The 19707-nt window shown below is 48.0% G+C and overlaps 10 protein-coding genes across 10 annotated transcripts; 5 read left to right on the top strand and 5 right to left on the bottom strand.

The window, feature by feature from the left end:
* Positions 1–141: 141 nt before the first annotated feature.
* PHATRDRAFT_44502 (predicted protein) lies at positions 142–3117 on the bottom strand (the record flags this gene model as incomplete). Its single annotated transcript, XM_002178259.1, has 1 exon — positions 142–3117. One exon carries the CDS (start codon positions 3115–3117, stop codon positions 142–144), a length of 2976 nt encoding a protein of 991 aa, XP_002178295.1.
* A 279-nt stretch (positions 3118–3396) lies between these two features.
* On the top strand, positions 3397–5988 carry PHATRDRAFT_44501 (predicted protein; the record flags this gene model as incomplete). Its single annotated transcript, XM_002178533.1, has 1 exon — positions 3397–5988. The coding sequence occupies one exon, from the start codon at positions 3397–3399 to the stop codon at positions 5950–5952; it is 2556 nt and encodes an 851-aa protein (XP_002178569.1). The 3' UTR covers positions 5953–5988.
* Positions 5989–6321: 333 nt separating this feature from the next.
* On the top strand, positions 6322–8247 carry PHATRDRAFT_44500 (predicted protein; the record flags this gene model as incomplete). The annotated part of the gene is made up of 3 exons (XM_002178532.1): positions 6322–6475; positions 6550–7580; positions 7624–8247. 3 exons carry the CDS (start codon positions 6322–6324, stop codon positions 8245–8247), a joined length of 1809 nt encoding a protein of 602 aa, XP_002178568.1.
* Positions 8248–8322: 75 nt separating this feature from the next.
* On the bottom strand, positions 8323–9789 carry PHATRDRAFT_33955 (predicted protein; the record flags this gene model as incomplete). The annotated part of the gene is made up of 1 exon (XM_002178258.1): positions 8323–9789. The coding sequence occupies one exon, from the start codon at positions 9787–9789 to the stop codon at positions 8323–8325; it is 1467 nt and encodes a 488-aa protein (XP_002178294.1).
* Positions 9790–10290: 501 nt separating this feature from the next.
* On the top strand, positions 10291–12706 carry BiP (ER luminal binding protein precursor). The gene is made up of 3 exons (XM_002178531.1): positions 10291–10460; positions 10595–11920; positions 12009–12706. The coding sequence occupies exons 1-3, from the start codon at positions 10430–10432 to the stop codon at positions 12629–12631; spliced, it is 1980 nt and encodes a 659-aa protein (XP_002178567.1). The 5' UTR covers positions 10291–10429; the 3' UTR covers positions 12632–12706.
* Positions 12707–12845: 139 nt separating this feature from the next.
* On the bottom strand, positions 12846–13439 carry PHATRDRAFT_33952 (predicted protein; the record flags this gene model as incomplete). Its single annotated transcript, XM_002178257.1, has 1 exon — positions 12846–13439. One exon carries the CDS (start codon positions 13437–13439, stop codon positions 12846–12848), a length of 594 nt encoding a protein of 197 aa, XP_002178293.1.
* Positions 13440–14013: 574 nt separating this feature from the next.
* On the top strand, positions 14014–15701 carry PHATRDRAFT_44497 (predicted protein; the record flags this gene model as incomplete). The annotated part of the gene is made up of 2 exons (XM_002178530.1): positions 14014–14361; positions 14385–15701. 2 exons carry the CDS (start codon positions 14014–14016, stop codon positions 15699–15701), a joined length of 1665 nt encoding a protein of 554 aa, XP_002178566.1.
* Positions 15702–15796: 95 nt separating this feature from the next.
* On the bottom strand, positions 15797–16746 carry PHATRDRAFT_26157 (predicted protein). The gene has a single exon (XM_002178256.1). It carries the CDS (start codon positions 16691–16693, stop codon positions 15851–15853), a length of 843 nt encoding a protein of 280 aa, XP_002178292.1. The 5' UTR covers positions 16694–16746; the 3' UTR covers positions 15797–15850.
* A 390-nt stretch (positions 16747–17136) lies between these two features.
* On the top strand, positions 17137–18397 carry PHATRDRAFT_19030 (predicted protein). The gene is made up of 2 exons (XM_002178529.1): positions 17137–17374; positions 17560–18397. The coding sequence occupies exons 1-2, from the start codon at positions 17204–17206 to the stop codon at positions 18343–18345; spliced, it is 957 nt and encodes a 318-aa protein (XP_002178565.1). The 5' UTR covers positions 17137–17203; the 3' UTR covers positions 18346–18397.
* Positions 18398–18660: 263 nt separating this feature from the next.
* PHATRDRAFT_19025 (predicted protein) lies at positions 18661–19634 on the bottom strand. Its single transcript, XM_002178255.1, has 2 exons — positions 19536–19634; positions 18661–19441 (listed from the first exon to the last, which is right to left on the bottom strand). The coding sequence occupies exons 1-2, from the start codon at positions 19579–19581 to the stop codon at positions 18870–18872; spliced, it is 618 nt and encodes a 205-aa protein (XP_002178291.1). The 5' UTR covers positions 19582–19634; the 3' UTR covers positions 18661–18869.
* Positions 19635–19707: the final 73 nt, after the last annotated feature.

Below are 19707 nucleotides of genomic sequence, written 5' to 3'. Positions count from 1 at the left end.
CCTTCCTTCGGTCAGCGATCACTTTTGAGCCTGCGAAACTGACTGTGAGAATATCTAGAACCTTTCAGCGCTGTGTCCTATATTTGCGTAAGTAAGATGCTGCCTACTTTTGACTAAATCGTAGCCGGTCTCCTTCATAGCTCATGCCGACCCTGTGATTTTTGCTTCCAAGTCACCGAGCGAAATCGGTCTCCAATCTCCACTGGCAAAGACGTAAATAACATTGGCGTCCATGTATATAGGTGCGTCCCCGAACAAGAAAACTTGTTTTCCGTCTTTTTTCGAGCCGTGTCCCAATCGAGGTTGAAATAGTATACCACGCTCCGTGGCATACTGCTCAACAACATCGCGAAAGGTAGGTACAAGACCCTTGCGGTTTAATCGAACCCGTGTGTCGATGCTGATATCGCCAGTATTCTCCAATCGGGTCAAGTCGTCGGCTGCCTTGCGCCTGTCTTCGACTACGCGGCGGGCGAGAGCTGTACGATAGTTCACAGCAGGCGGATAGAACTCAGCGAATCGTTCATCTTTAGCGGTTTTGAACATCGAAGCTATCGAGAAAAAAATACGGCAAAGTGTTTCGTCTCGCCTGAATAAATAGCAGGATGCATCAAAAATATTTTTTCCATCTGACGGTACAGGAAATAAAATTCCGTTCCTCCAAACCAGATATGTTTTTATCAAATCTTGCCTTTCTGTGTGCGAAGCACCTTCGAGCCACTGATGCATGCTCTGACTCCAACGGACCAATAACTCTTCAACCAAAGTGAGACTTTCAAGATTAGCGAGAAGGCCAGTGCAATTGAGCTTGTTCACAACTTTGAGAGCAAGGTTGGATGGCCGGTCTGGGCCCCGTTCGATGGTAGAGTTGCGAATATAGCTTCCCAACCGTGGGGCAACCAAGTGCGAGACCATACTTTGCAGGCTTTCCACTTTAAGTACTCCAGTCCACGGGCTGAGTAATTCCATAGAAGCTTTGGTGAACTGGAGATCGTCAGAGAGTTGCTTCTGCATAAAAGACAATCCATTTCGAAGTTTCTTTTTGCAGTCAGAAACGAGGGTAGGTAATAGTGAGCGATGGTCTAAGAGAGGAACCCACGGCAGCACAAAACGATCGAGGGGATTGGCAAGTCTATCGTCGTGCAATAATGGTTTCCACGCGTTGATTGAGCGCATGAGCTTGGGATAAACCGAATCGTAGATAAGTTTGTCGCGGATGAGATCTATCACAGCTGCGCCCTTATCAACGTGTATCATAGGGAAAACTTGATCATCCGATCCCTTGCCTGGCTTGTTGTAGTTTTCTTGATCTTCAATGATAAATGTATCCATCAGTATGCTTTGAAACGTTTCATAAAAACGAAGCGCAATCTCGGTATCTCTGGCGGGATCCCATTGAGGAGACTGGAATGATTTTTGTACTCGAGGAATGATGTAGTTTATCAGTACAATTTTCTGTAATGCCGTATTCTCTGACTGTAAATGAGTGCTGTTTGAATTGGCGAGGCCGCTAATAGACAACAAGGAGCGAATCAGGTTAGCTGCCGACTTTGTCTCCTCTCTTAAAGGATGCCAATGCTCCATCTTTGATGATACAAGATCACCAACGAGCGATGGCAAGATAAGGTTTAAAATCTGAAGAGATTCTTTCTCTTCCACTGTAAAAATCGCGTCAATTTCTAGTATCAAACCTTGTATTTGAGATTCATTTCTGTCGATTCCGTCTTCGAACAAAATCTGCATCTCCTTCAGCAGGTCCACTAGCCGAATAAGCTTATCAGCGCGGTCGTTTGCCAAAATCCGGCGTTCATCGATACTTTGAATGTCAGACTGCAAACTTTCCAGCTTTCGCTTTGTTGAGTTGACAAAATACAAAGACGAGTATAGTTTGTTTTCATAGGTATTGCGTAAAAGCGTCATGTTGTATAGTAGCTCGTCAGCTAGTTGCAAATCCTTGGGTAGCCCAGAATCTGTCGTTTTGGCGGCGCCAGGACCTCTCAGATCAAGAATGACTGCAGGTCCAGTGTTGATTTTCTTTAGAATATCTTCATATGGGACAGTTTTTTGTTTGAACTTGTTCTTTGTAGCTCCGCGTCCAACCTTCCTCCAAGATTGCTCCTTGAGTAGATCGTTAGTGCTCGGCAATAAGCTGGTTTGTGCATTTGATGGAATTGACGAAGAATGCATATCAAGGCGGACAGTGCCCATATTCTCAGAAAACTCCACCCCATTAGCCTCAACTTCGGTTTTCCGAATACTTTTCAATTTTGTTGCTTCCTTGAATCCACCAAAGCCCAGACCCAAATTTGCTGGTCGCACTTTGACTTCGACAGGACGCGATAGGCTACTATCTCGTTTGCGCTTCTTTGATCCCAGTCCTCCGCTACCTGAGTAGCCCATTTTGGAAAGTAGCTTCATCCCAATCCCTTTAGTATGCTTTTCCCAAGCACCCAAGTTCGGATCGCGTTTCGGCGGTGGCTTCGACACTCGTTCTCTTTTCCCAAAACCCAACCCCGTGGGTCTATCATCTCCGGTAAAGAAAGTGTTTGGGTCACGCTCGGAAGTTTCTAGTCCAGCAGCCGGCACTTCTGAATCTATTCGATGTTGTAGTCGCGTTATCCCCTTTTTCGCTCGAGCAAGTAGAAGCAACTTTTGAAATTCTTGATCTGCAGCTTCTCGCTGCGCCTGTAGCTTTTGCTCTTCGGCCGTTTGAATGAAAGCGAGTGTTTCAGACCCCATTTCGGTAGTTCCTTTTTGAGATTTCAAAACAGTTTTTGTCTGCGTTTCGTTCGAGACGGTTGGCGGAAAAGGTGCTGGATCTTCGGACTTGCCGGAAATGAACATTGGCGGTCCATGCTCACAGTTGATCGTTTTTTTGTGACTTTGTTCCCGATTGGAACGTTTGCGACTTTTGTGACCACGAGCTCCTTTCTCGTCGTCACCGCTGTCGTCCATGAATATTCCGTACGTTGCTTCATCCTTAGTGCGACGACGGCGAGTTGTAGGCTCATCATCCATCTCGCTACCACTGTTCCAACTTGCGCGATACAATTTTGGTAGTTTTTCCATTCCGTCGTCTGACGAAGCATCATGCAGGCCTTCCTCTGAGTCGGACATGACACAGCTCTGCAAAATGTGCACACCTAAAATTAGGGAAGATGCTGTCGGAACCAATTCATGGGAACTCCTCTACCCACCTATTTACTTCTGTAATTTGGTCGGTTTCTATTGTCTCACAATTTACTGTTGCATGAGTTGTACGCGATTCACTTGTCTGATCAAGTCCAGACGCCAAGATTGCCATCGTCTTGTGTCGTCGACTATTTCGGAGTAAGTCCTTTAAACTGCCTGTCACAGAGACTTTTTCTGGCCAATGCCGTTATCCAATGAGGCATCATGGTGAACTCCGAATTTACAGTTCTAGAAAAGTACAAACAAGCTCACCGAGACTGCACATTCCCGTCTTTCCTGTGGACTTCTTCGTTGACGGTCGTATCATACCCGTTCTTTTTAAGATTATACAGCTTTCATTTCGAGTGCTCGCAAGACTCAGACCTTCGCAGTAAACGTTTACCACTTCGTCGAGACATTTTGCGCAAAACACCATGTCACGTTGGTTGTCGTCCGTCGGGAATTTGCTGGAAAAACTGGACGGTCAGGTGGAAACGGCAGCTGACGAAGTCCCAGCAACTACGGCCATTTTGGCGCAGCGATTTCTCGGAAATCGAGAGGCCTACTCCTCGAGATGATTCTTATTATTCGGAAGACGACGAATGGCCAAGCGAAGAAGAGCTGAAAGATGATGGGGGTGGAGGCGAAGAGGAAGCCGCTCCGTCACAAAGTTTCGACAGCTACAGCAAGGCCTTTTTGGAGGAAGAGAAGATGACGGCGCAGTATAATAAAACTGAGGCAGATGCTTCTCTAGCGGGCGCAAGAGGAAGTGAACCTGCCCAGAAATACGATACACCTGACGAGCTCAACGGACTTCAAAATTTTTCTAAGAAAGGCAAGCTGTCACCTGACTCTTTTAGCGACGTTTCACATCCATCGAGTTCAGAATATATAAATGCTCCCGTAGTGCAAGAGAGAAGTGAAAGTATCCAGACGGAGGTAATGGAGCCGTTACCCCACATCACGGTCACGGCGTCAGCTCCCCAGCCATTCTGTAATGAATCGATTCAGCAAACACGGGCGACGGATTTTAGAGATTCTGAAGCCGATGACGCATTTTTAGCTGACTCGCCAGCGCAAGAAGCGTTGGCTACATCCTCCCAAAGCCAAAATGCATCGCAAAGCAAGGTTTCGGACCACTCTGAACCTAACGGAAAGAATTTAGCGCTACCACCACCGCGATCCAACAATACTTCGAGCAAGAGAATGCTGGCCGAGCTTCAGCGTACTCAGAAGCTAACTGTGACGCTACAGGCACAATTGGATGCCGCGAATGTGGAAATTGAAGCGCAGCACAAAGAGTTGCAAAACGCCGCTAAAACCTTGCAGGCCGACCGGGAGCGCGCCGATGAAGAGCGGGAAGACTTACTCGATGAACACGAAGATGAAATTACGCGCCTGAAGCAGTCCTACGATCAACAGTTGGAAATTCAAAAAAAGACATGCGACGCCGAGCTATTGCAAGTGACTGCTCGTTTGCAACACGAACAAGATTTACGGGTTCGCGAGGGAGGTGATTGGACTAAAGAGCTAGAAGAGGCTTTGCAGCGAGAGCGTGATGGATTGCAACGCTTGAACTCAATTCAAATGGAAAAAAGCATGTTCGATGCAAAAGTCTCAAAGCTTGAAACCCAACATGATGCTCTGCAAAAGCGAGTGGTTTTTTTGAACGAATCGGCAGAGGCGGCTGCAGTCGCGGCACGCCAAGCTGAAGAGAAGTTGGATGAAGCCGTCTCATCTCACAAGCGCCAGCTAGCTCAACGTCAAGCGAGAGAAGCCGAGCTGGAGCGAACTGTAGCTGAGCTGGGATCTGTACTGACTCGTGCACGACAAGCACCGGGACACAACAATGCACCGAGTTCGTCCTCTGACGCACCAAAAGGTGAATACTCTAGAGACGAACGTTTTATTTTGGTAAAGGAGGAATTAGAAACTGTGCAGACCCAACTTGTGTTGGAGCGCCAACGTACGCAGGCTCTCCAAGACGAGATAGAAGAGATTGCAAAAGAACGAACCTCAGAATTACGTTTTTCGAAGGAGCAAAATCGCGCATACGATCAACAAATCGAGGAGCTTCGTGCACAGGTAGCGCACTTGGAATCACAAATTCGAACTTCCAATCAAGGAACCAACCAGAACTTTAATCTCGAAGATTCTGATGACGCCTTTGTAGCTAGCTTACAGCGCGAGTTATCGAACGCGAAGCAGAACATAGCTTCCGTCTCCGACCAGCTCGTCCATCAGCAGTTTTTGTCAGAACAAGCAAAATCGGAGGTTTTAGCTTTGAGGGGACGGCTACAATCGGCAACGATGCGGGCTGACGAGGCGGAACGCTCTCTTACCCGAGTAGACACGGATCTTGACGGCGACTCTCGTCTTTATGAAATTGAAGCAGGAGGTTACTACGCTGGGTCCAAAGCAAGACGACGGATAAAACGCGATGCAGGCTTCAGGAATACCACTTATGGAAGTCGATATCGAATTCTCTCTACGCGATCAGTTAGTGCAGCCCTCGGGCTTAGAGGAACTGGGAATCAGCAGATTCATCAGATCGCTATGACACTGGACGCACTCGATTCTTGGATGCTCGAAACAACTGATATTTTGAGACACGAGCCATTGGTACGAATTGGATTAGTTACATACTTTCTTGTGGTACATATGTGGTGCTTTGGACTCGTGTTTTTCCACACAATGGCTTCCGAACATGGGGATTTGGGCGCGTTGAAAGGACGAGGCGCCCTCATTCAACCGACACCTTTGCAACATCACATCCCGTAGTTTGCTTCACACTTTTAATTTGACTGCAAATTTTCATTATTTTGGCTGCGCCGAACGTATTTTCTGATGTAAACGAAAGTGTCATTAGTCGATGAACGAAACACGTTTTGTTCCATCTTGGAGTTTGAAACTGTAAAAACTGAAGTTACCGTTAGATTTCTCAATGTCGACGAAGATCCTACAGGACTAAAAAACTTTTTTCCGAGTCTTAAATATCCAATTTGATACGGGATAGCGAGAGACAAATACTTAACCACACAGTATCTTTCCAATATCTGATGTCGATATCACTCTAATGACTGGACATATTTTGTTATTGCTTGCATATTCCATTTACTTTATTACGAAGGGTCATCCAATTGATAAAAGATGCGTCGCATCGCCAACAGTAGTGGAAACTATGACTGCGTGGCCAGGGATAGGGGCACGGGCGTGCATACCCGTGAAGTCTTTGCTATTTTTTTGCCCCCCTTTCTTGCCGTAAACCAAACAATTAGGGGCGTGGAGTATACACTTCGTGATTGTAAGCAATAGCGAAAACACTTGTTCACCGTGGCGGTGAGAAGTGTATCAAAATCTACGGCTCATCAACACGAGGTGTTCATCGCTCCAGTCTTCCGACTAGCTGGGGTTTCCGTTTATCCACCGACGAGATCGCACACATTGATTGTGAGACCAGGCGTCGGTGTTTCCGGAGTCTTTGGCGTAACCACGACGCTGGGCGCATACGTAACATGCGGTACCGCAGTACCAATCCGCTTTCAATGTCACCGGATCGCTCTTCACCTGTGGATGATGCTGATATCGCAGCGGGACAGAAACGTAATGTAAACGGATCCCTCCCGCGGAAGGGTCTGCTTCCAGCGCTTACTTCCACGCCTCCACGAAGTTTGCAGTCAAACCTATCGCTGGCTTCGTTGAACACCAATCGGGGACACCCGAGTGACTTAGAGTTCTATGAAGATCTGGTTTCAGAGCCAGTGCTGGTGCTTGGCATGGATATTTCTCATCTGAGCCGCCGCGAACAGTTCATAGTGACAGCAATAGGAGTCTTTTGTTTCTCTCTCCTGTACGGCTATCTGCAGGAGCTGATTTCGGTTGAACTCTGTAATCGCCAACTTGGTCTCTTTCTAGCCATGGTACAGTTTACCGGGTACACAGTACTGGCATTTTTCCTCCGTAACTTTGTCTACCACAAGCAAAGGTCCATGTCAAGGGCTGTCCACAAAGATAACGACGACTCTCTTGGCGCGACTGGTCCCCAAAAACAGGTGCCATTTCGTCTTTACCTTGGACTGAGTTTGCTGCGCGCCGTTGACTTGGCTATGACAAACATGGCCATGCAATATTTGAATTATCCGGCCAAGACACTCATGAAATCTTCCAGAATTGTGTTTACCATGTTCTTTGGTGTAGTAATTCAGCGCAAGAAATATCATCTTGGAGATTACCTAATTGTGCTGGCGATGGTTGCTGGTCTGGCACTCTTCATGCATGCCGATGCAAATTCTGACGCCATTTTTCACCACATGGGAGTCATCATGCTGACGATATCTTTGATTTGCGACGGGGCTATTTCCAACATGAGCGAAAGCATTATGAAGGATTATGGTGTTGGACAAGATGAAGTACGTAAAAGCATTGGCATCCCACTATACAATTTAGAAATAGTCTCTCAGCAACGCCTTTTTTCTTTTTACCCAGTTCATTTTTCGGATGTACTCGATTGCCTTGATCGCTATTGCAGCTGCTGCCGCATATCGTGGCGATCTGCAGGAAGGAATACGCTGGATGCACCAACCAGGAACTTACGCACAAATCGACCACCAGGCGGAGGAGCGTACTTGGTCTATTTTGGGCAAGATCACTGTTATGACATTGTTCAGCTCAATGGGGTTTTTTGGTTCATCGTGTTCTGCTGCAATCACGAAGAATTTTGGAGCGTTAACAATGTCGATAACGAGTACTGCTCGCAAGGCAACAACTCTTTTCCTTTCCTTCGCGCTTTTCCACAACGTTTGTACATCTGAGCATTTGATGGGTATTATAGTCTTCATTTCCGCACTTACGACCAAATCATTACGGCGTGGACGCGTAAAGAAAAAACGAACGCGCAAGATACTACAGCAGCCGTCTCAAGTTGACCTGGAGTCCCTAGATACGCCCGAAGACTGGCCTTTAAATCGTCGGTCTTACAGCAGCGATGGCATAGAAGTGCCCTCTATGAAACTTGGTATTAGAGAGAATTTTGGAACCGCTGGTCGTGGGGCAAACAATAGTACTCATGTTGTATAGCGCACAAGCACTTTACTTCAGGTGCCTTGTAAAATATAGCAACATTTTCTCTATGCGTTCAGTTTCCATGGATATTTATGGTTGCTCTTTTTTGAGTATCGTTTCTTCTTCATTGTCGGGCATTTCTTCCTCCAATACCACTTGAACCACAGGGTCTGTGTCCGCAGCAGTGGGCTGGAAAGATCTTGTCCAAAACGCTGGACCCCAAAAGGTGTGAGATTCTGTAAATCCTATGTATGCGGGATTTTTTCCGTACTTGTCGCCATACTTTTGTTCCAAAGACATTGTGGCTCCACGTAGAACCCAGGTGAGAAAGGCGAAGCCGGTCGACATGACGAGCCACTGTACGAAACTTGTTTTGGTCGACCATCCGCCTAGGTAAGTACCTAACCAAAACAACCACTCTCCCAAGTAGTTGGGGTGCGTCGACCACTTCCACAGACCTTGGTGACACCATTCGTACCTGTTTGACGGTGCCGAAACCTTGAAGAAGCTCTTTTGTATATCAGCCACGGATTCCAATACTAGCCCACTGAGTTGTACGGCGAGAAGTATGTTGGACCAAGTCCCGTTCATTCGATTCTCCTGCAGTCGGAACCAACAAGGAGAAAGCATGCATATGTACAGGAGCGAGTAAAGAAGCCATCCCATAGCTTTTTCAATCGTTGATGGGGATTGAGATTCGTTGACTTGCACAACCTTACGATGTAGTGCTGGCCAATTGATGTATTCACGCCACAGCAAAAAGACGAGCAGACGGAGGCCCCAGAAACTGACAAAGAGAGAGTGCAAAGTGGTGGAAAGATTCACGACTGTGTGGCGTTTGTAACAAAATAAGGCTACCGTTACGGGCAACGCGACTCCCAAGGCGTACCCCACCGAAATAAAATAGAGAAAGAGATAGAAGCCCACCGATGAGCCGAGTAGGGCAAGCGCGTAGAGACGGCCGAACGATATATCGCACTGCTTTTTTATAAAAACTGCAATAATGGAAGCTGCCATGGTGGATACGAACTGGGTAGAGTGGCGTTCGGCAACCTGCCAGCTTTGTTGCATGGAAAGCTGAAGTGGCTTGGCGCTAAGTTGCATCGACGCAACTTGATCCTTCCAAATCTTTCCGTGTCGTTTCCAATAAGAGGGTAACGAGGGAAGCGTGTGTCTCTTGGGAACAAATGTTGTTGATTTGTTTGATGTCGTTTGCTTCGAGACGGCTGCCTTTCCACTAGCTTCGTCACTGGATGTCGGTTGCGGGGACTCTGTAGCAGGATCCCGGGCAATGGCATCTGGGATATTGATTGATGTTGCCTTGGTTTCGGCGGACTGCTCGCGAGATTTTTTGATTGCCGTAATCTCATCGTATTCTACGTTGGGAATCTCGTTGTTGCCTCCCCGAAGTCCAGCTATTGAGGCAGCAATATTCGTTTGAGCTGCCAAAAGGGTGCGAGGGCGCCGACTTTGGATCCGAAAAAAGTCTTCGATAGCCGAAACATCAAACGACTGTTGTGACCACCACAGGACGACAAAAATTATCCGCCTCTTCATGATGCCGCAGACTAGGTAAGGACAAACGCCGACTTGCGTGGACTGGGTTGACGGATTTTGCGTATCAGGACAGTAGTCCGGACCTGTCGTCAATGTTGAAGTGCTTGCTAGAAGTTCCGTCCGACCCTCACTGCTGTAATGAATATCGCATTCCGTTGCGATCCATCCCTTCACAGTCCACGCGTGTCACTGTCAAGCATAGCGTGAATGCGAAACAAAATTTACAATTTGAATATTTTTATATTTAAATTTATGGAACGCTCGAAGATTTCGAGCGGATTGTCTCCAACAAAATGACCGTGGGAATGACTTTGGGGTCCATCCGTGAACACGTCGCTGGTGGATCGTGTGACAGTCGATAGACCAGCCGTGCGGGGTTAACGACTTCCACGTGTTCGGTGACGAAATTTCCATTCCATCATGCGAAGTTGCGGGGTAGTTAATCCGGTGGCCGTTGGGAAACCGTGCGCAAGTGACCGATTCGCAACACAACTTCCAAAACGAAAGCAAACAACGCGTCGTCCTACCCAGCGAGCCGCTTTGTTCTCATACCAGATTACACACAGTCATACCGATTGTATTCGACTACTCTTGTGTGTTTGTACACAGTTATTTGTGGATTAGCTTTTAAAGAAAGAACATGATATTCATGAGAATTGCCGTAGCAGCACGTAAGTTTGGAAGACGGCACAGTCGGGTTTCCAGCGTGGCGGCATTGTGTTCCGTCCGTTCGTACGGACTCTTCCTTTGGTGTGAAGGAACGAATCTAACGGATACTTTGGTTTCTTCTCTCTTTTGATTGCAGTGGCCTTGCTGGCTGCTCCCTCCATTCGTGCCGAAGAGGCCGGTGAAGAGGCCAAGATGGGTACCGTGATCGGTATCGATCTCGGCACCACGTATTCGTGTGTCGGCGTGTTCAAGAACGGACGCGTGGAAATCATTGCCAACGACCAGGGAAACCGTATCACTCCTTCATACGTTGCTTTTATGCCCAGTGGAGAACGTCTTGTGGGTGACGCTGCCAAGAATCAGGCCACCATCAACCCCGAAAACACCGTTTTTGACGTCAAGCGTCTCATCGGACGCAAATACTCGGACAAGTCCGTGCAGGCCGACAAGAAGCTCGTCCCCTACGAAATTATCTCGGATAAGGACAAGCCCATGATCGAAGTCATCCAGAACGAGAAAACCTTCAAGTTCGCTCCTGAAGAAGTCTCCGCCATGGTGTTGCAAAAAATGAAGCTTACGGCCGAGACATTCTTGGGCAAGGAAATCAAGCACGCCGTCGTTACCGTTCCGGCGTACTTCAATGATGCCCAGCGCCAGGCGACCAAGGATGCCGGAACAATTGCTGGTCTCAAGGTCGAACGCATCATCAACGAACCGACTGCAGCTGCCATTGCATACGGTATGGACAAGACCGGCGGGGAATCCAACGTTCTCGTCTTTGATCTCGGTGGTGGAACTTTCGATGTCACTCTTTTGACCATCGACAACGGCGTCTTCGAGGTGCTGGCCACGAATGGTGACACCCACTTGGGTGGAGAAGATTTTGATCAGCGCGTTATGCAGTACTTCATCAAAATGATGAAGAAAAAGTCCGACGTGGACATTTCCAAAGACAAGCGTGCGTTGCAGAAGCTCCGTAAGGAAGTCGAACGCGTCAAGCGAGCTCTTTCTTCGCAGCAGCAGGCCCGACTTGAAATTGAAGATTTGGCGGAAGGTTTTGACCTCAGCGAGACTTTGACCCGTGCCCGTTTTGAGGAGCTAAACAACGATTTGTTCAAAAAGACCATGGGACCGGTTGCTCGTGTCATGGAGGATGCCGATCTCTCCAAGAGCGAAATCGACGAAATTGTGTTGGTGGGAGGTTCCACCCGTATCCCCAAGGTTCAGCAACTCATTAGTGAATACTTTGGTGGTAAGGAACCCAGTAAGGGTATCAACCCCGATGAGGCTGTCGCCTACGGTGCTGCCGTGCAGGGCGGTATTCTTTCCGGCGAAGGCGGTGACGCGACCAGTGAAATTCTTCTGTTGGACGTCACCCCGCTTTCTCAGGGTATCGAAACTGTCGGAGGTGTCATGACTAAGCTCATCAACCGTGGTACCACCATTCCCACTAAGAAATCTCGTAAGTTGATCAAAGCGCCTTATCCGACCGCATTGTGATGGTGTTTCGTTACCCCTGTGACTGACTTTGTTCGTTCCTTTTTTAAAAGAAACCTTCTCCACTCACCAGGATAATCAGAACGTTGTTTTGATTCAGGTTTACGAGGGTGAGCGTTCTATGACCAAGGACAACCACAATCTCGGAAAGTTTGAGTTGACTGGAATCCCGCCGGCTCCTCGGGGAGTCCCTCAGATTGAAGTCACCTTTGAAGTTGACGCCAACGGAATTCTTCAGGTGTCTGCTGAAGATAAGGGAACCGGGAAGGCCGAAAAGATCACGATTACTGCCGAAAAGGGTCGCCTTAGTGAAGAAGAGATCGAGCGCATGGTCCGGGAAGCGGAAGAATTCGCCGAAGAGGACAAGAAGGTCAAGGAACGCATCGATGCCCGCAATGGACTCGAATCTTACTTGTACAACCTCAAGAATACCTTGGACGATGATGAAAAGGGCCTTGCCGACAATCTTTCCGCCGAAGACAAAAAAGAACTGCAAGATATGATTGACGAGACCTTGGACTGGATGGACGGAAATCCCGAAGCCGACAAAGAGGACTACGACGAAAAGCTAAAGGAAGTTGAACAAGTGGCCAATCCCATCATGCGAAATGTCTACTCCGGTGGTGCCGGCGGTGGCGCCGAGGATGACGCCGACTTTGCTGACGATGAGTTGTAAACTGGGTACATTTTTGGATCGCCCATTCTTTTACAAAACAGTTAGATAACGCAATAAATCTTTTCTCACACACTCGCTGTGTTCGCTTAGATGTCGCTGAGGTAGCCACAATGCGTTCGAATCTCGCTCAAATCACGAACGGAGCTTGTTGTTTGTTTAACCTTGTGAACATTAGAAACAAAGGACCAAAGAGCCTAGCATTGATTATCATACTCTACTTTTTGCCGGCAATGTTGTTCATATAATTGGCCAGTCCTTGTAGGTCACGGTCCTGGTCGCTACACAATCCACGACAGACATTCGGGTCAACCAGCTTGCTACCAGCAGGTGAGCTGATTGCCGTTTCATATGCGTCCCACGCCTGGGAAACTGCATCACCCGAAATGGCGGCCACATAAATGCTTGCAAGCCCTCCTAAAACAGCAAACGCCACCACAGGTAGAAGCACGAACAGAGTCTTGTCCAGAGTGACTTCACCAAGGAGGGGTACTTTCAGAATCGGTGCATCTTGGTCGGGCGCACTGTCCGAGCGCGTGAGACTCGCCACGAGTGGATCCATGCGCGTCCGCTGTGGCACAGGGTTTGCCATCGGTGGAGGCGGCGAAGAAGGCTTCGTTGACTCAGCCTCTTTATCCTTCTCCGGATTATCGCTGTTTGTAGCATAAAGCGCTATTGAAGGGATACTCGGGAAAGTGTTCAAAGCGGGGCGGGTGGCTTCGCTGGAGTACCTCGATATGGTGAATGCCTCCGCCGAAAGCAGCAATGTGGTAAGGTACGCGATCAAGGGAGCTGAAAGGCGGAGGAGCATGATTTGGTAGGTCTAAACAGTCGCGGTTAGTAACTGACAGTCAATCACTTTGTTAATGCAAGATCACAAATTGTAAGATCGAAGTTGTTACTCGACATCTTTTTTTCAATCGACGTCATACACAATAGCTCTTCGGAGCAGTCGCAGAAATATTTAAATCCGACCTTTGCCGATGACGCGGAGCAACAACTTTTTTCAAACACTCAAATGTTCAAAAATATGGATTTCAGATTCGAAAGTTACAAGTTCGTGACTTTCACAATGGGCAAACCAAACAGCATGGCCTTGTCTTCCACAAAAAGATGTACAGCCGATACGGATGACTTCGTGGAAGTAGTAGGATTGTAATATGCATTACTTGTATTCGCCACAGGGTTTCCACTTGCTGAGGTCGTAAGACTGCATGAAGCTTCCTGACGTCGCCTTGCGCTGGATACTGGAACACGCAATTTCCTCCGACGTGGAAATTGCTCGCTTGTCCAATGTCTGCGTCGATTGGCGTTCGGTGGTTAAGTTGTATATAATGGAATGCTCCACAAAACTACGCAACCGCGCATTACCTCTGTTGCCATCCATGATAGCGTGTATTCGTCGCACACAAAGTCAAAACACGGCCGAGATTATCCAGCCTGACTACGAAAGCATGGTGGGGGAAACATTTTGTGTTGCATGGTTTCACCCAGGCGGTGTACAAGAAGTCGACGTAGCCTTGAATGTTAAGGATGATGTTTACGTGGCTGAGTTGGGCGATGCATTTCCTACTAACATAAGCAGCCAGTCAAGAACCCAGCTGAAAAGAGATATTGATGCTCCCAGTCGTCGTGACGAAGTGGAAAGCCAGATTGTGCACAATCAAGGTCCACCCTCGATGTTGCCGATCCGGAAAGATACGCTATTTGTGCTGTTGAGTGGCAAGGCTATCGTCACCCTGTACCAATTCTACAGTCTTTTGGATATACCAAGGGCTTCCTCATGGATGTTTTTCGCTTGGCGATGCAAGAGAACGATGCTGAAGATGTTGGCTTTTTGAATACGCATATCAACTTGTCCTCACCATATAGCCCAACCTTTGCCGTGCGTGGAGCTGTCGTTGCACGTCCAGAAAGTTATTGCATGTGCGTGCTTTCCGAAGGAAGAAGCAATAGCGAAACCGAGGAAGATGAGTCCAACGGAGAGCTCATTCTTATCCAGCAACAAGAAGCCCAGATTTCGCGCTTTTGTCGACAACAGCGCAACTGTGAGTTGCGCAGGGAAGTTCTACCTCGGGTCATCCAACCGTCTCCTTTTACAGTTGGACGAAAGCAGCGCTGCGTTCAATTTCTCAACGCCAAAGGGAGCCATGCGGTGTGCATGATGACACCTCCGTTTGATTGTGGCCCAGTAGAAGGCCCGATCACAATTTTTATCATTGGAATAGCTACCGAAGACGGGTGCTTTGTATCCGGTCTTTATCACCGTTTTGAGCTCGGTCATTTACACCCCGAAGACTCTACGATTGAAGAAACTGAGATGAGCCCCGTGTGCATGGCTACATCTCTCTATGCAGCTCAATATATCGAGGACACAGGATCGCCAGTGTCATATTCGTTAAATTCGTACAACGACGAAAGAAGTTCATCAAACCATAGTTCCGGAGAATCTATTTCCAAATGCAATTGCGTCATGCAAGGATCAACGGAGAAACTTGCATGTACTGCCGAACTTGAAGACGATGCCCAGATTGTTCGCGGGAAATCAGGACCTGGTCGTTGGCACTGCTATACTTTCGTTGCCGATGGTTGCGAAAGCTCTATCCGGATTGACGGTGTTCCTGAGCCCATGTCTATTCAGATAGGTACAGAGATAAGACGGAGAGAGGTGTTGGATGGTCTCACCATTGGGTCCGACCACTGTTTCAACGTATCCTTGTGCTGTGGGCACGGGTCCGGTGGAGAAGGCGAAGGTGCTATTGCGGAGATCGCAGTCTTTCGGGGAATCCTTGATCCATTGGATGTGCAAACTCTTGAACACAGGCTGATGATCAAACACGGTATTCCTCGACCTTCGGGAGTGTTGTGGAACGAGACCAACTTTGAGCGATACGCACACGCTTTGTACACGGACCCCCGTGCTCCACAATGGACTGAGCATGTGCCGTTGAGGTTTATGGCGAGACACCGCTCTGTTGCTTGGAGCCAAAGGAATCCAGTTACCGGCCGCAACATGCAGATTAGCAAAATTGGATGCCATGCGTCTGTAGAGTCGAGTGACTGGGACGACTGACAGGGATAACTTGAGTCGACTAAAACGGCTCTTTCAGTGGCAAATACTTTTAGAGGAAGCTCGATAGTTAAGCGAAGAGTTGAGACCTATCTTTTGGGTATAAAACATGTCTTTCTAGTAGTAGATTTGTCGTAGATTGACTTTAGCCGCTACACCAGATCAGCGTCGTCACCATAAACGCTCTTGACAAGCTGACCAATTGTAAAGGCAACTGTTGCACATGCTCCTCCTAGTAGCAGGGTTTCCATCCCAGCAATAAACCACTGCTGATTACTAAAAAAGCTCTTGACCGAACCCATGAAGAAGAGCACCATTCCTGTGACTATACATGCGGAGACAAAAAGTTCACCTTCCGACATGTCGTGGAATTCGAGTGGGAAAAGAACATAACCGAGGAGAGGCAAGGCTCCGAAGAAAGCGAAGGAACAAAACATGACAACTCCTTCTTTCATGCTCTCTCTAATGTGATCTTTGTCCGGAACTTGAAGCTCCAGCTCCTGCTGCATCATTATATCGACAAAGAAGTCTTTGTATTTTGCCATTGTATTGATGCAGGAAACTGCATCTTCGTGGGACATCCCCTTGTCTTCAAATATTTCAACCATTTCTTTTATTTCGCCCTCAGGATAATTTTCCAACTCCCATTCTTCACGAGCTCGTTCCGATAAGATCCACTCATTGTTGGCTTTAGATGAAAGGAACTCTCCGACACCCATCGAAAGAGCGTCCGCGAAAATGTTGGAGACGCCGAGAATGAGGACGACCTGGGGGGATAGTTCTCCTCCAGCGGCCCCTGCAACAATTGCAAACGACGTGAGGATCCCATCCAGACCTCCAAAAATGATGGGTTTGAGCATTCCTCCTTCGGTTTGATGGCCGTCTTCGCTGGCGCTCTTCGCATCGTGGTACTGCCGGGATTTTTTCGCGTCGGCACTTTGAAACGCGTCGCGGGCAGCGGAGCCTGCTACCAAGGGAGTGTCTTCGCTCGGCATGGATCTTACGTGACAGTATGAAGAACAAGGGAGAAGGGCGATCAAACTGTGTGCTTCTATTCCGAATGAGGGTGGGAATGAATCTCCAAAAACAGGTTTTCGATCCAAATGTCTTCCTCCTTTTGTTTCGCTGGCCTGCCGCGCTGGTCAGTCAAATATTACGTTTCCCCGGGGTTTGTTTCTGGTACAAAACCTGGCCTACAAAACCCTAACAACACTTGGTCGAAAAGGACACACGCCTGACTATGGGTGTGCTCATCCGAACCAATCCGTCCTTTGCTTGTGACTCATTAGACTGTAGGATTCGAATTGGTGACGTCAGCCAGAGGATTGCTACAGGAGTGGTGGTGGCCGTCAGTCGCCAACGTTGCGTTTGTTCTCCTTGTAGAAGTATCGACGTTAGCAGAACTCATGGTGGTAACGTTACATCCATCTTTTTGACCCACACTCTCCGGTCATACACCACCTGAATCCTGTATTTCTCGTTCTCCGATTCGATTCAAGTACACCATGAAGACTCCTGGATCCATCCTCTTGGCGCCTTCTCCGGCCGAGTCCAATTATGACCTAATGTACTACTTGAAGGGAGCCGCAGCGGGAGGTATCTGTTGCTCAATTACGCACGGCGCCCTTACGCCCGTGGACGTCGTCAAGACTCGTGTGCAGTTGGACTCTGCCAAGGTACGCTCGATGTTGCCACGTTGCAATCGAAACATTAACAGGGATGGTAAAGCACGGGCGAGTTCAATATGACACCAGCGAGTTCTCACGAGCAAAGACGCAAAAACGGATTCCGAACGCTTTTGAATAATTTTATTGACGGAATCATGAGCGAATCTAATACATGTCATCCTTCAACTTTACAGTACAACCGCGGTCTGATCGGAGGCTTTAAACAGATCATTGCGGAAGAGGGAGCAATGGCTCTGACTACCGGTCTTGGCGCGACTGCCGCTGGTTATTTTATTCAAGGATGGTTTAAATTCGGAGGTGTTGAATATTTCAAGATCAATGCTGCCCAGTCTCTCGGAGAGGAGAAGGCCTGGGAAAACAAGACTATTATCTACATTGGTGCTGCTGCTGCTGCGGAATGCATTGCCGATATCTTCCTATGTCCTTTGGAAGCTGTCCGTATCCGATCTGTCTCAGACCCCGAGTTCTGCGATGGACTTATTGACGGATTTAAAAAGATGGCTGCGCAGGAAGGTATTGGTGGATTCTATGCCGGTCTTGTTCCTATTCTTGCCAAGCAGGTTCCTTATACCTGCGCCAAGTTTGTTGTCCAAGGAAACGCCGCTGACGCTATCTACGCTTCCATGGGCAAGACTCCCGCTGATGTCCCCAAGTCGACCAACATTGGAATTTCTCTCGCTTCTGGTGTTGTTGCTGGAGTTGCGTCCGCTATCATCTCGCATCCCGCTGATACTCTTCTCTCCAAGGTCAACAAGAAAGGTGCTGGTGGTTCCGGATCGATGGCCTCGCGTTTGGCTAACATTGCCAAGGAGATTGGTTTCGTTAAGTTGTGCACGGTCGGTTTGGCCCCTCGTTGCGTCATGATTGGTACACTGACCGCCGGACAGTTCGGTATTTTTGATACTGTCATGAATGCCCTTGGTGCCAGCAAGTTCCACTTCCACAACCCTCATGCGTAAAGGTCATCGTAATACCCACAATAAGTCTCAAATAGGTTGATTTGCTTTGTCCAAGTCCCGTCTGATATGTTTGTTGTTCGCTGTATCTCACTCCAATGCGAGAAGGATAGGGACAAGTTCCAATAAGGGCTTGTTTTCCTAGGGCCATTGGTAGCATGGTCATAGTGTCTGGAGATGCGTAACATTGTCCGGGTTAAGAATGCACTAACGTTTAAAAAAAGTTTAAGGGAAGCCATGGTTCTTCATCTATTCTTTCTGCAGCCCATGAACATCCTTGACAATTGGTAGACTCACCCACTTCCTAAAACCAGGCTTATGCACAAGACGCCTCTTGTCGTCTATCAAGCTATGAATGAACAAACCCATTCACCGTAATTGCGACGAGGAACAGCGCTGCGTGGTTCAAGTCCATGGTATAATAGAGCGTTGTGATTCCTTCCATACACACATAGCTAGCAAGGATCTGAATTTTATGAAGCCTGTCAAGCAATACTCAGGATCGAAAGATAAATACAGCTTTATGTTTAGTCTTCCGCAACGGGGGTGGGCCCCTTTTCCGATACGTAGATTCCGTCCAAGAATTTACGCAAATCCTTATGACGGATGTTGGTAGCTTGTTGGATCTTCGCTGCTGTGAGAGAAACGGCAGCAATATCGTTTCCGCTCAATTCAATTTGATCCTTTACACTGGCAGTACGCTCGTATGAAACACCCTCCAACAGTTTGACTTTACGAACTCGCTTTTCTCCCAAAAAGTTGCGGATTTCAACCGTCTCGCCAGTAAGCGTAACGTTGATGGGGAAATGGCTATACACAAATCGCATCTTGTAAAGAAATCCACGAGTGACACCAACAAACAAGTTGTCGATGTGACTGCACACCGTTCGGACGCAAGCCAACTGCTTTCGGGTGGCAAACCACAAGTCAACCTTGATGTAACTGGCGTTGGTAGCTTCTTCGCCATCCTCTTCCACTGTGTATCCCAAAGATTCTCCGTCGACCTTACGGAGATCCATAGAAATGTGCTTGAAATCACGTTCCAGTACACCACGGGGTCCAGTCACCTTAATCTTTCGGGCATTAATTTCCACCGTCACTACCGCACATAGTACAACATAGAAGCGTTAGACAATTTGCCATCGATTCTCGCCATCGGAAAGTCCTTTCATAACGACAGCCAATAAGCTTACCTCCGTCGGGAATTACGATATTACGGGATGCAAGAACTGTCTTCATGGTGATCCAGTATACTTCAGTAACGAGTGGCGGGCCGGTTCGCGAGGGCAACAGTGATCCAAGATGTGTCGAAATCCAAAGCTCGTCTCGCAAGAGCATGCGGGCAGAAACTTGAAGTAGAGCGGT

Source organism: Phaeodactylum tricornutum, chromosome 4 (assembly GCF_000150955.2).
Source record: "Phaeodactylum tricornutum CCAP 1055/1 chromosome 4, whole genome shotgun sequence".
Lineage (NCBI taxonomy): Eukaryota > Bacillariophyta > Bacillariophyceae > Surirellales > Neidiaceae > Phaeodactylum > Phaeodactylum tricornutum.
The sequence above is the reverse complement of the archived record's forward strand: the minus strand, read 5'-3'. Positions and strand labels throughout refer to the sequence as shown.

What these genes read in the sequence shown, in the direction of transcription:
- BiP (XM_002178531.1), top strand. Translation starts at nt 10,430, where the DNA reads ATGATATTCATGAGAATTGCCGTAGCAGCAC. An exon ending in GAGAATTGCCGTAGCAGCAC is followed by an intron (nt 10,461 to 10,594) that starts GTAAGTTTGGAA and finishes TTTTGATTGCAG; the next exon opens with TGGCCTTGCTGGCTGCTCCC. An exon ending in CATTCCCACTAAGAAATCTC is followed by an intron (nt 11,921 to 12,008) that starts GTAAGTTGATCA and finishes CTTTTTTAAAAG; the next exon opens with AAACCTTCTCCACTCACCAG.
- PHATRDRAFT_26157 (XM_002178256.1), bottom strand. Translation starts at nt 16,693, where the DNA reads ATGCCGAGCGAAGACACTCCCTTGGTAGCAGGCTCCGCTGCCCGCGAC.
- PHATRDRAFT_19030 (XM_002178529.1), top strand. Translation starts at nt 17,204, where the DNA reads ATGAAGACTCCTGGATCCATCCTCTTGGCGCCTTCTCCGGCCGAGTCC. An exon ending in TGCAGTTGGACTCTGCCAAG is followed by an intron (nt 17,375 to 17,559) that starts GTACGCTCGATG and finishes TCAACTTTACAG; the next exon opens with TACAACCGCGGTCTGATCGG.
- PHATRDRAFT_19025 (XM_002178255.1), bottom strand. Translation starts at nt 19,581, where the DNA reads ATGAAGACAGTTCTTGCATCCCGTAATATCGTAATTCCCGACGGAG. An exon ending in TATCGTAATTCCCGACGGAG is followed by an intron (nt 19,442 to 19,535) that starts GTAAGCTTATTG and finishes TATGTGCGGTAG; the next exon opens with TGACGGTGGAAATTAATGCC.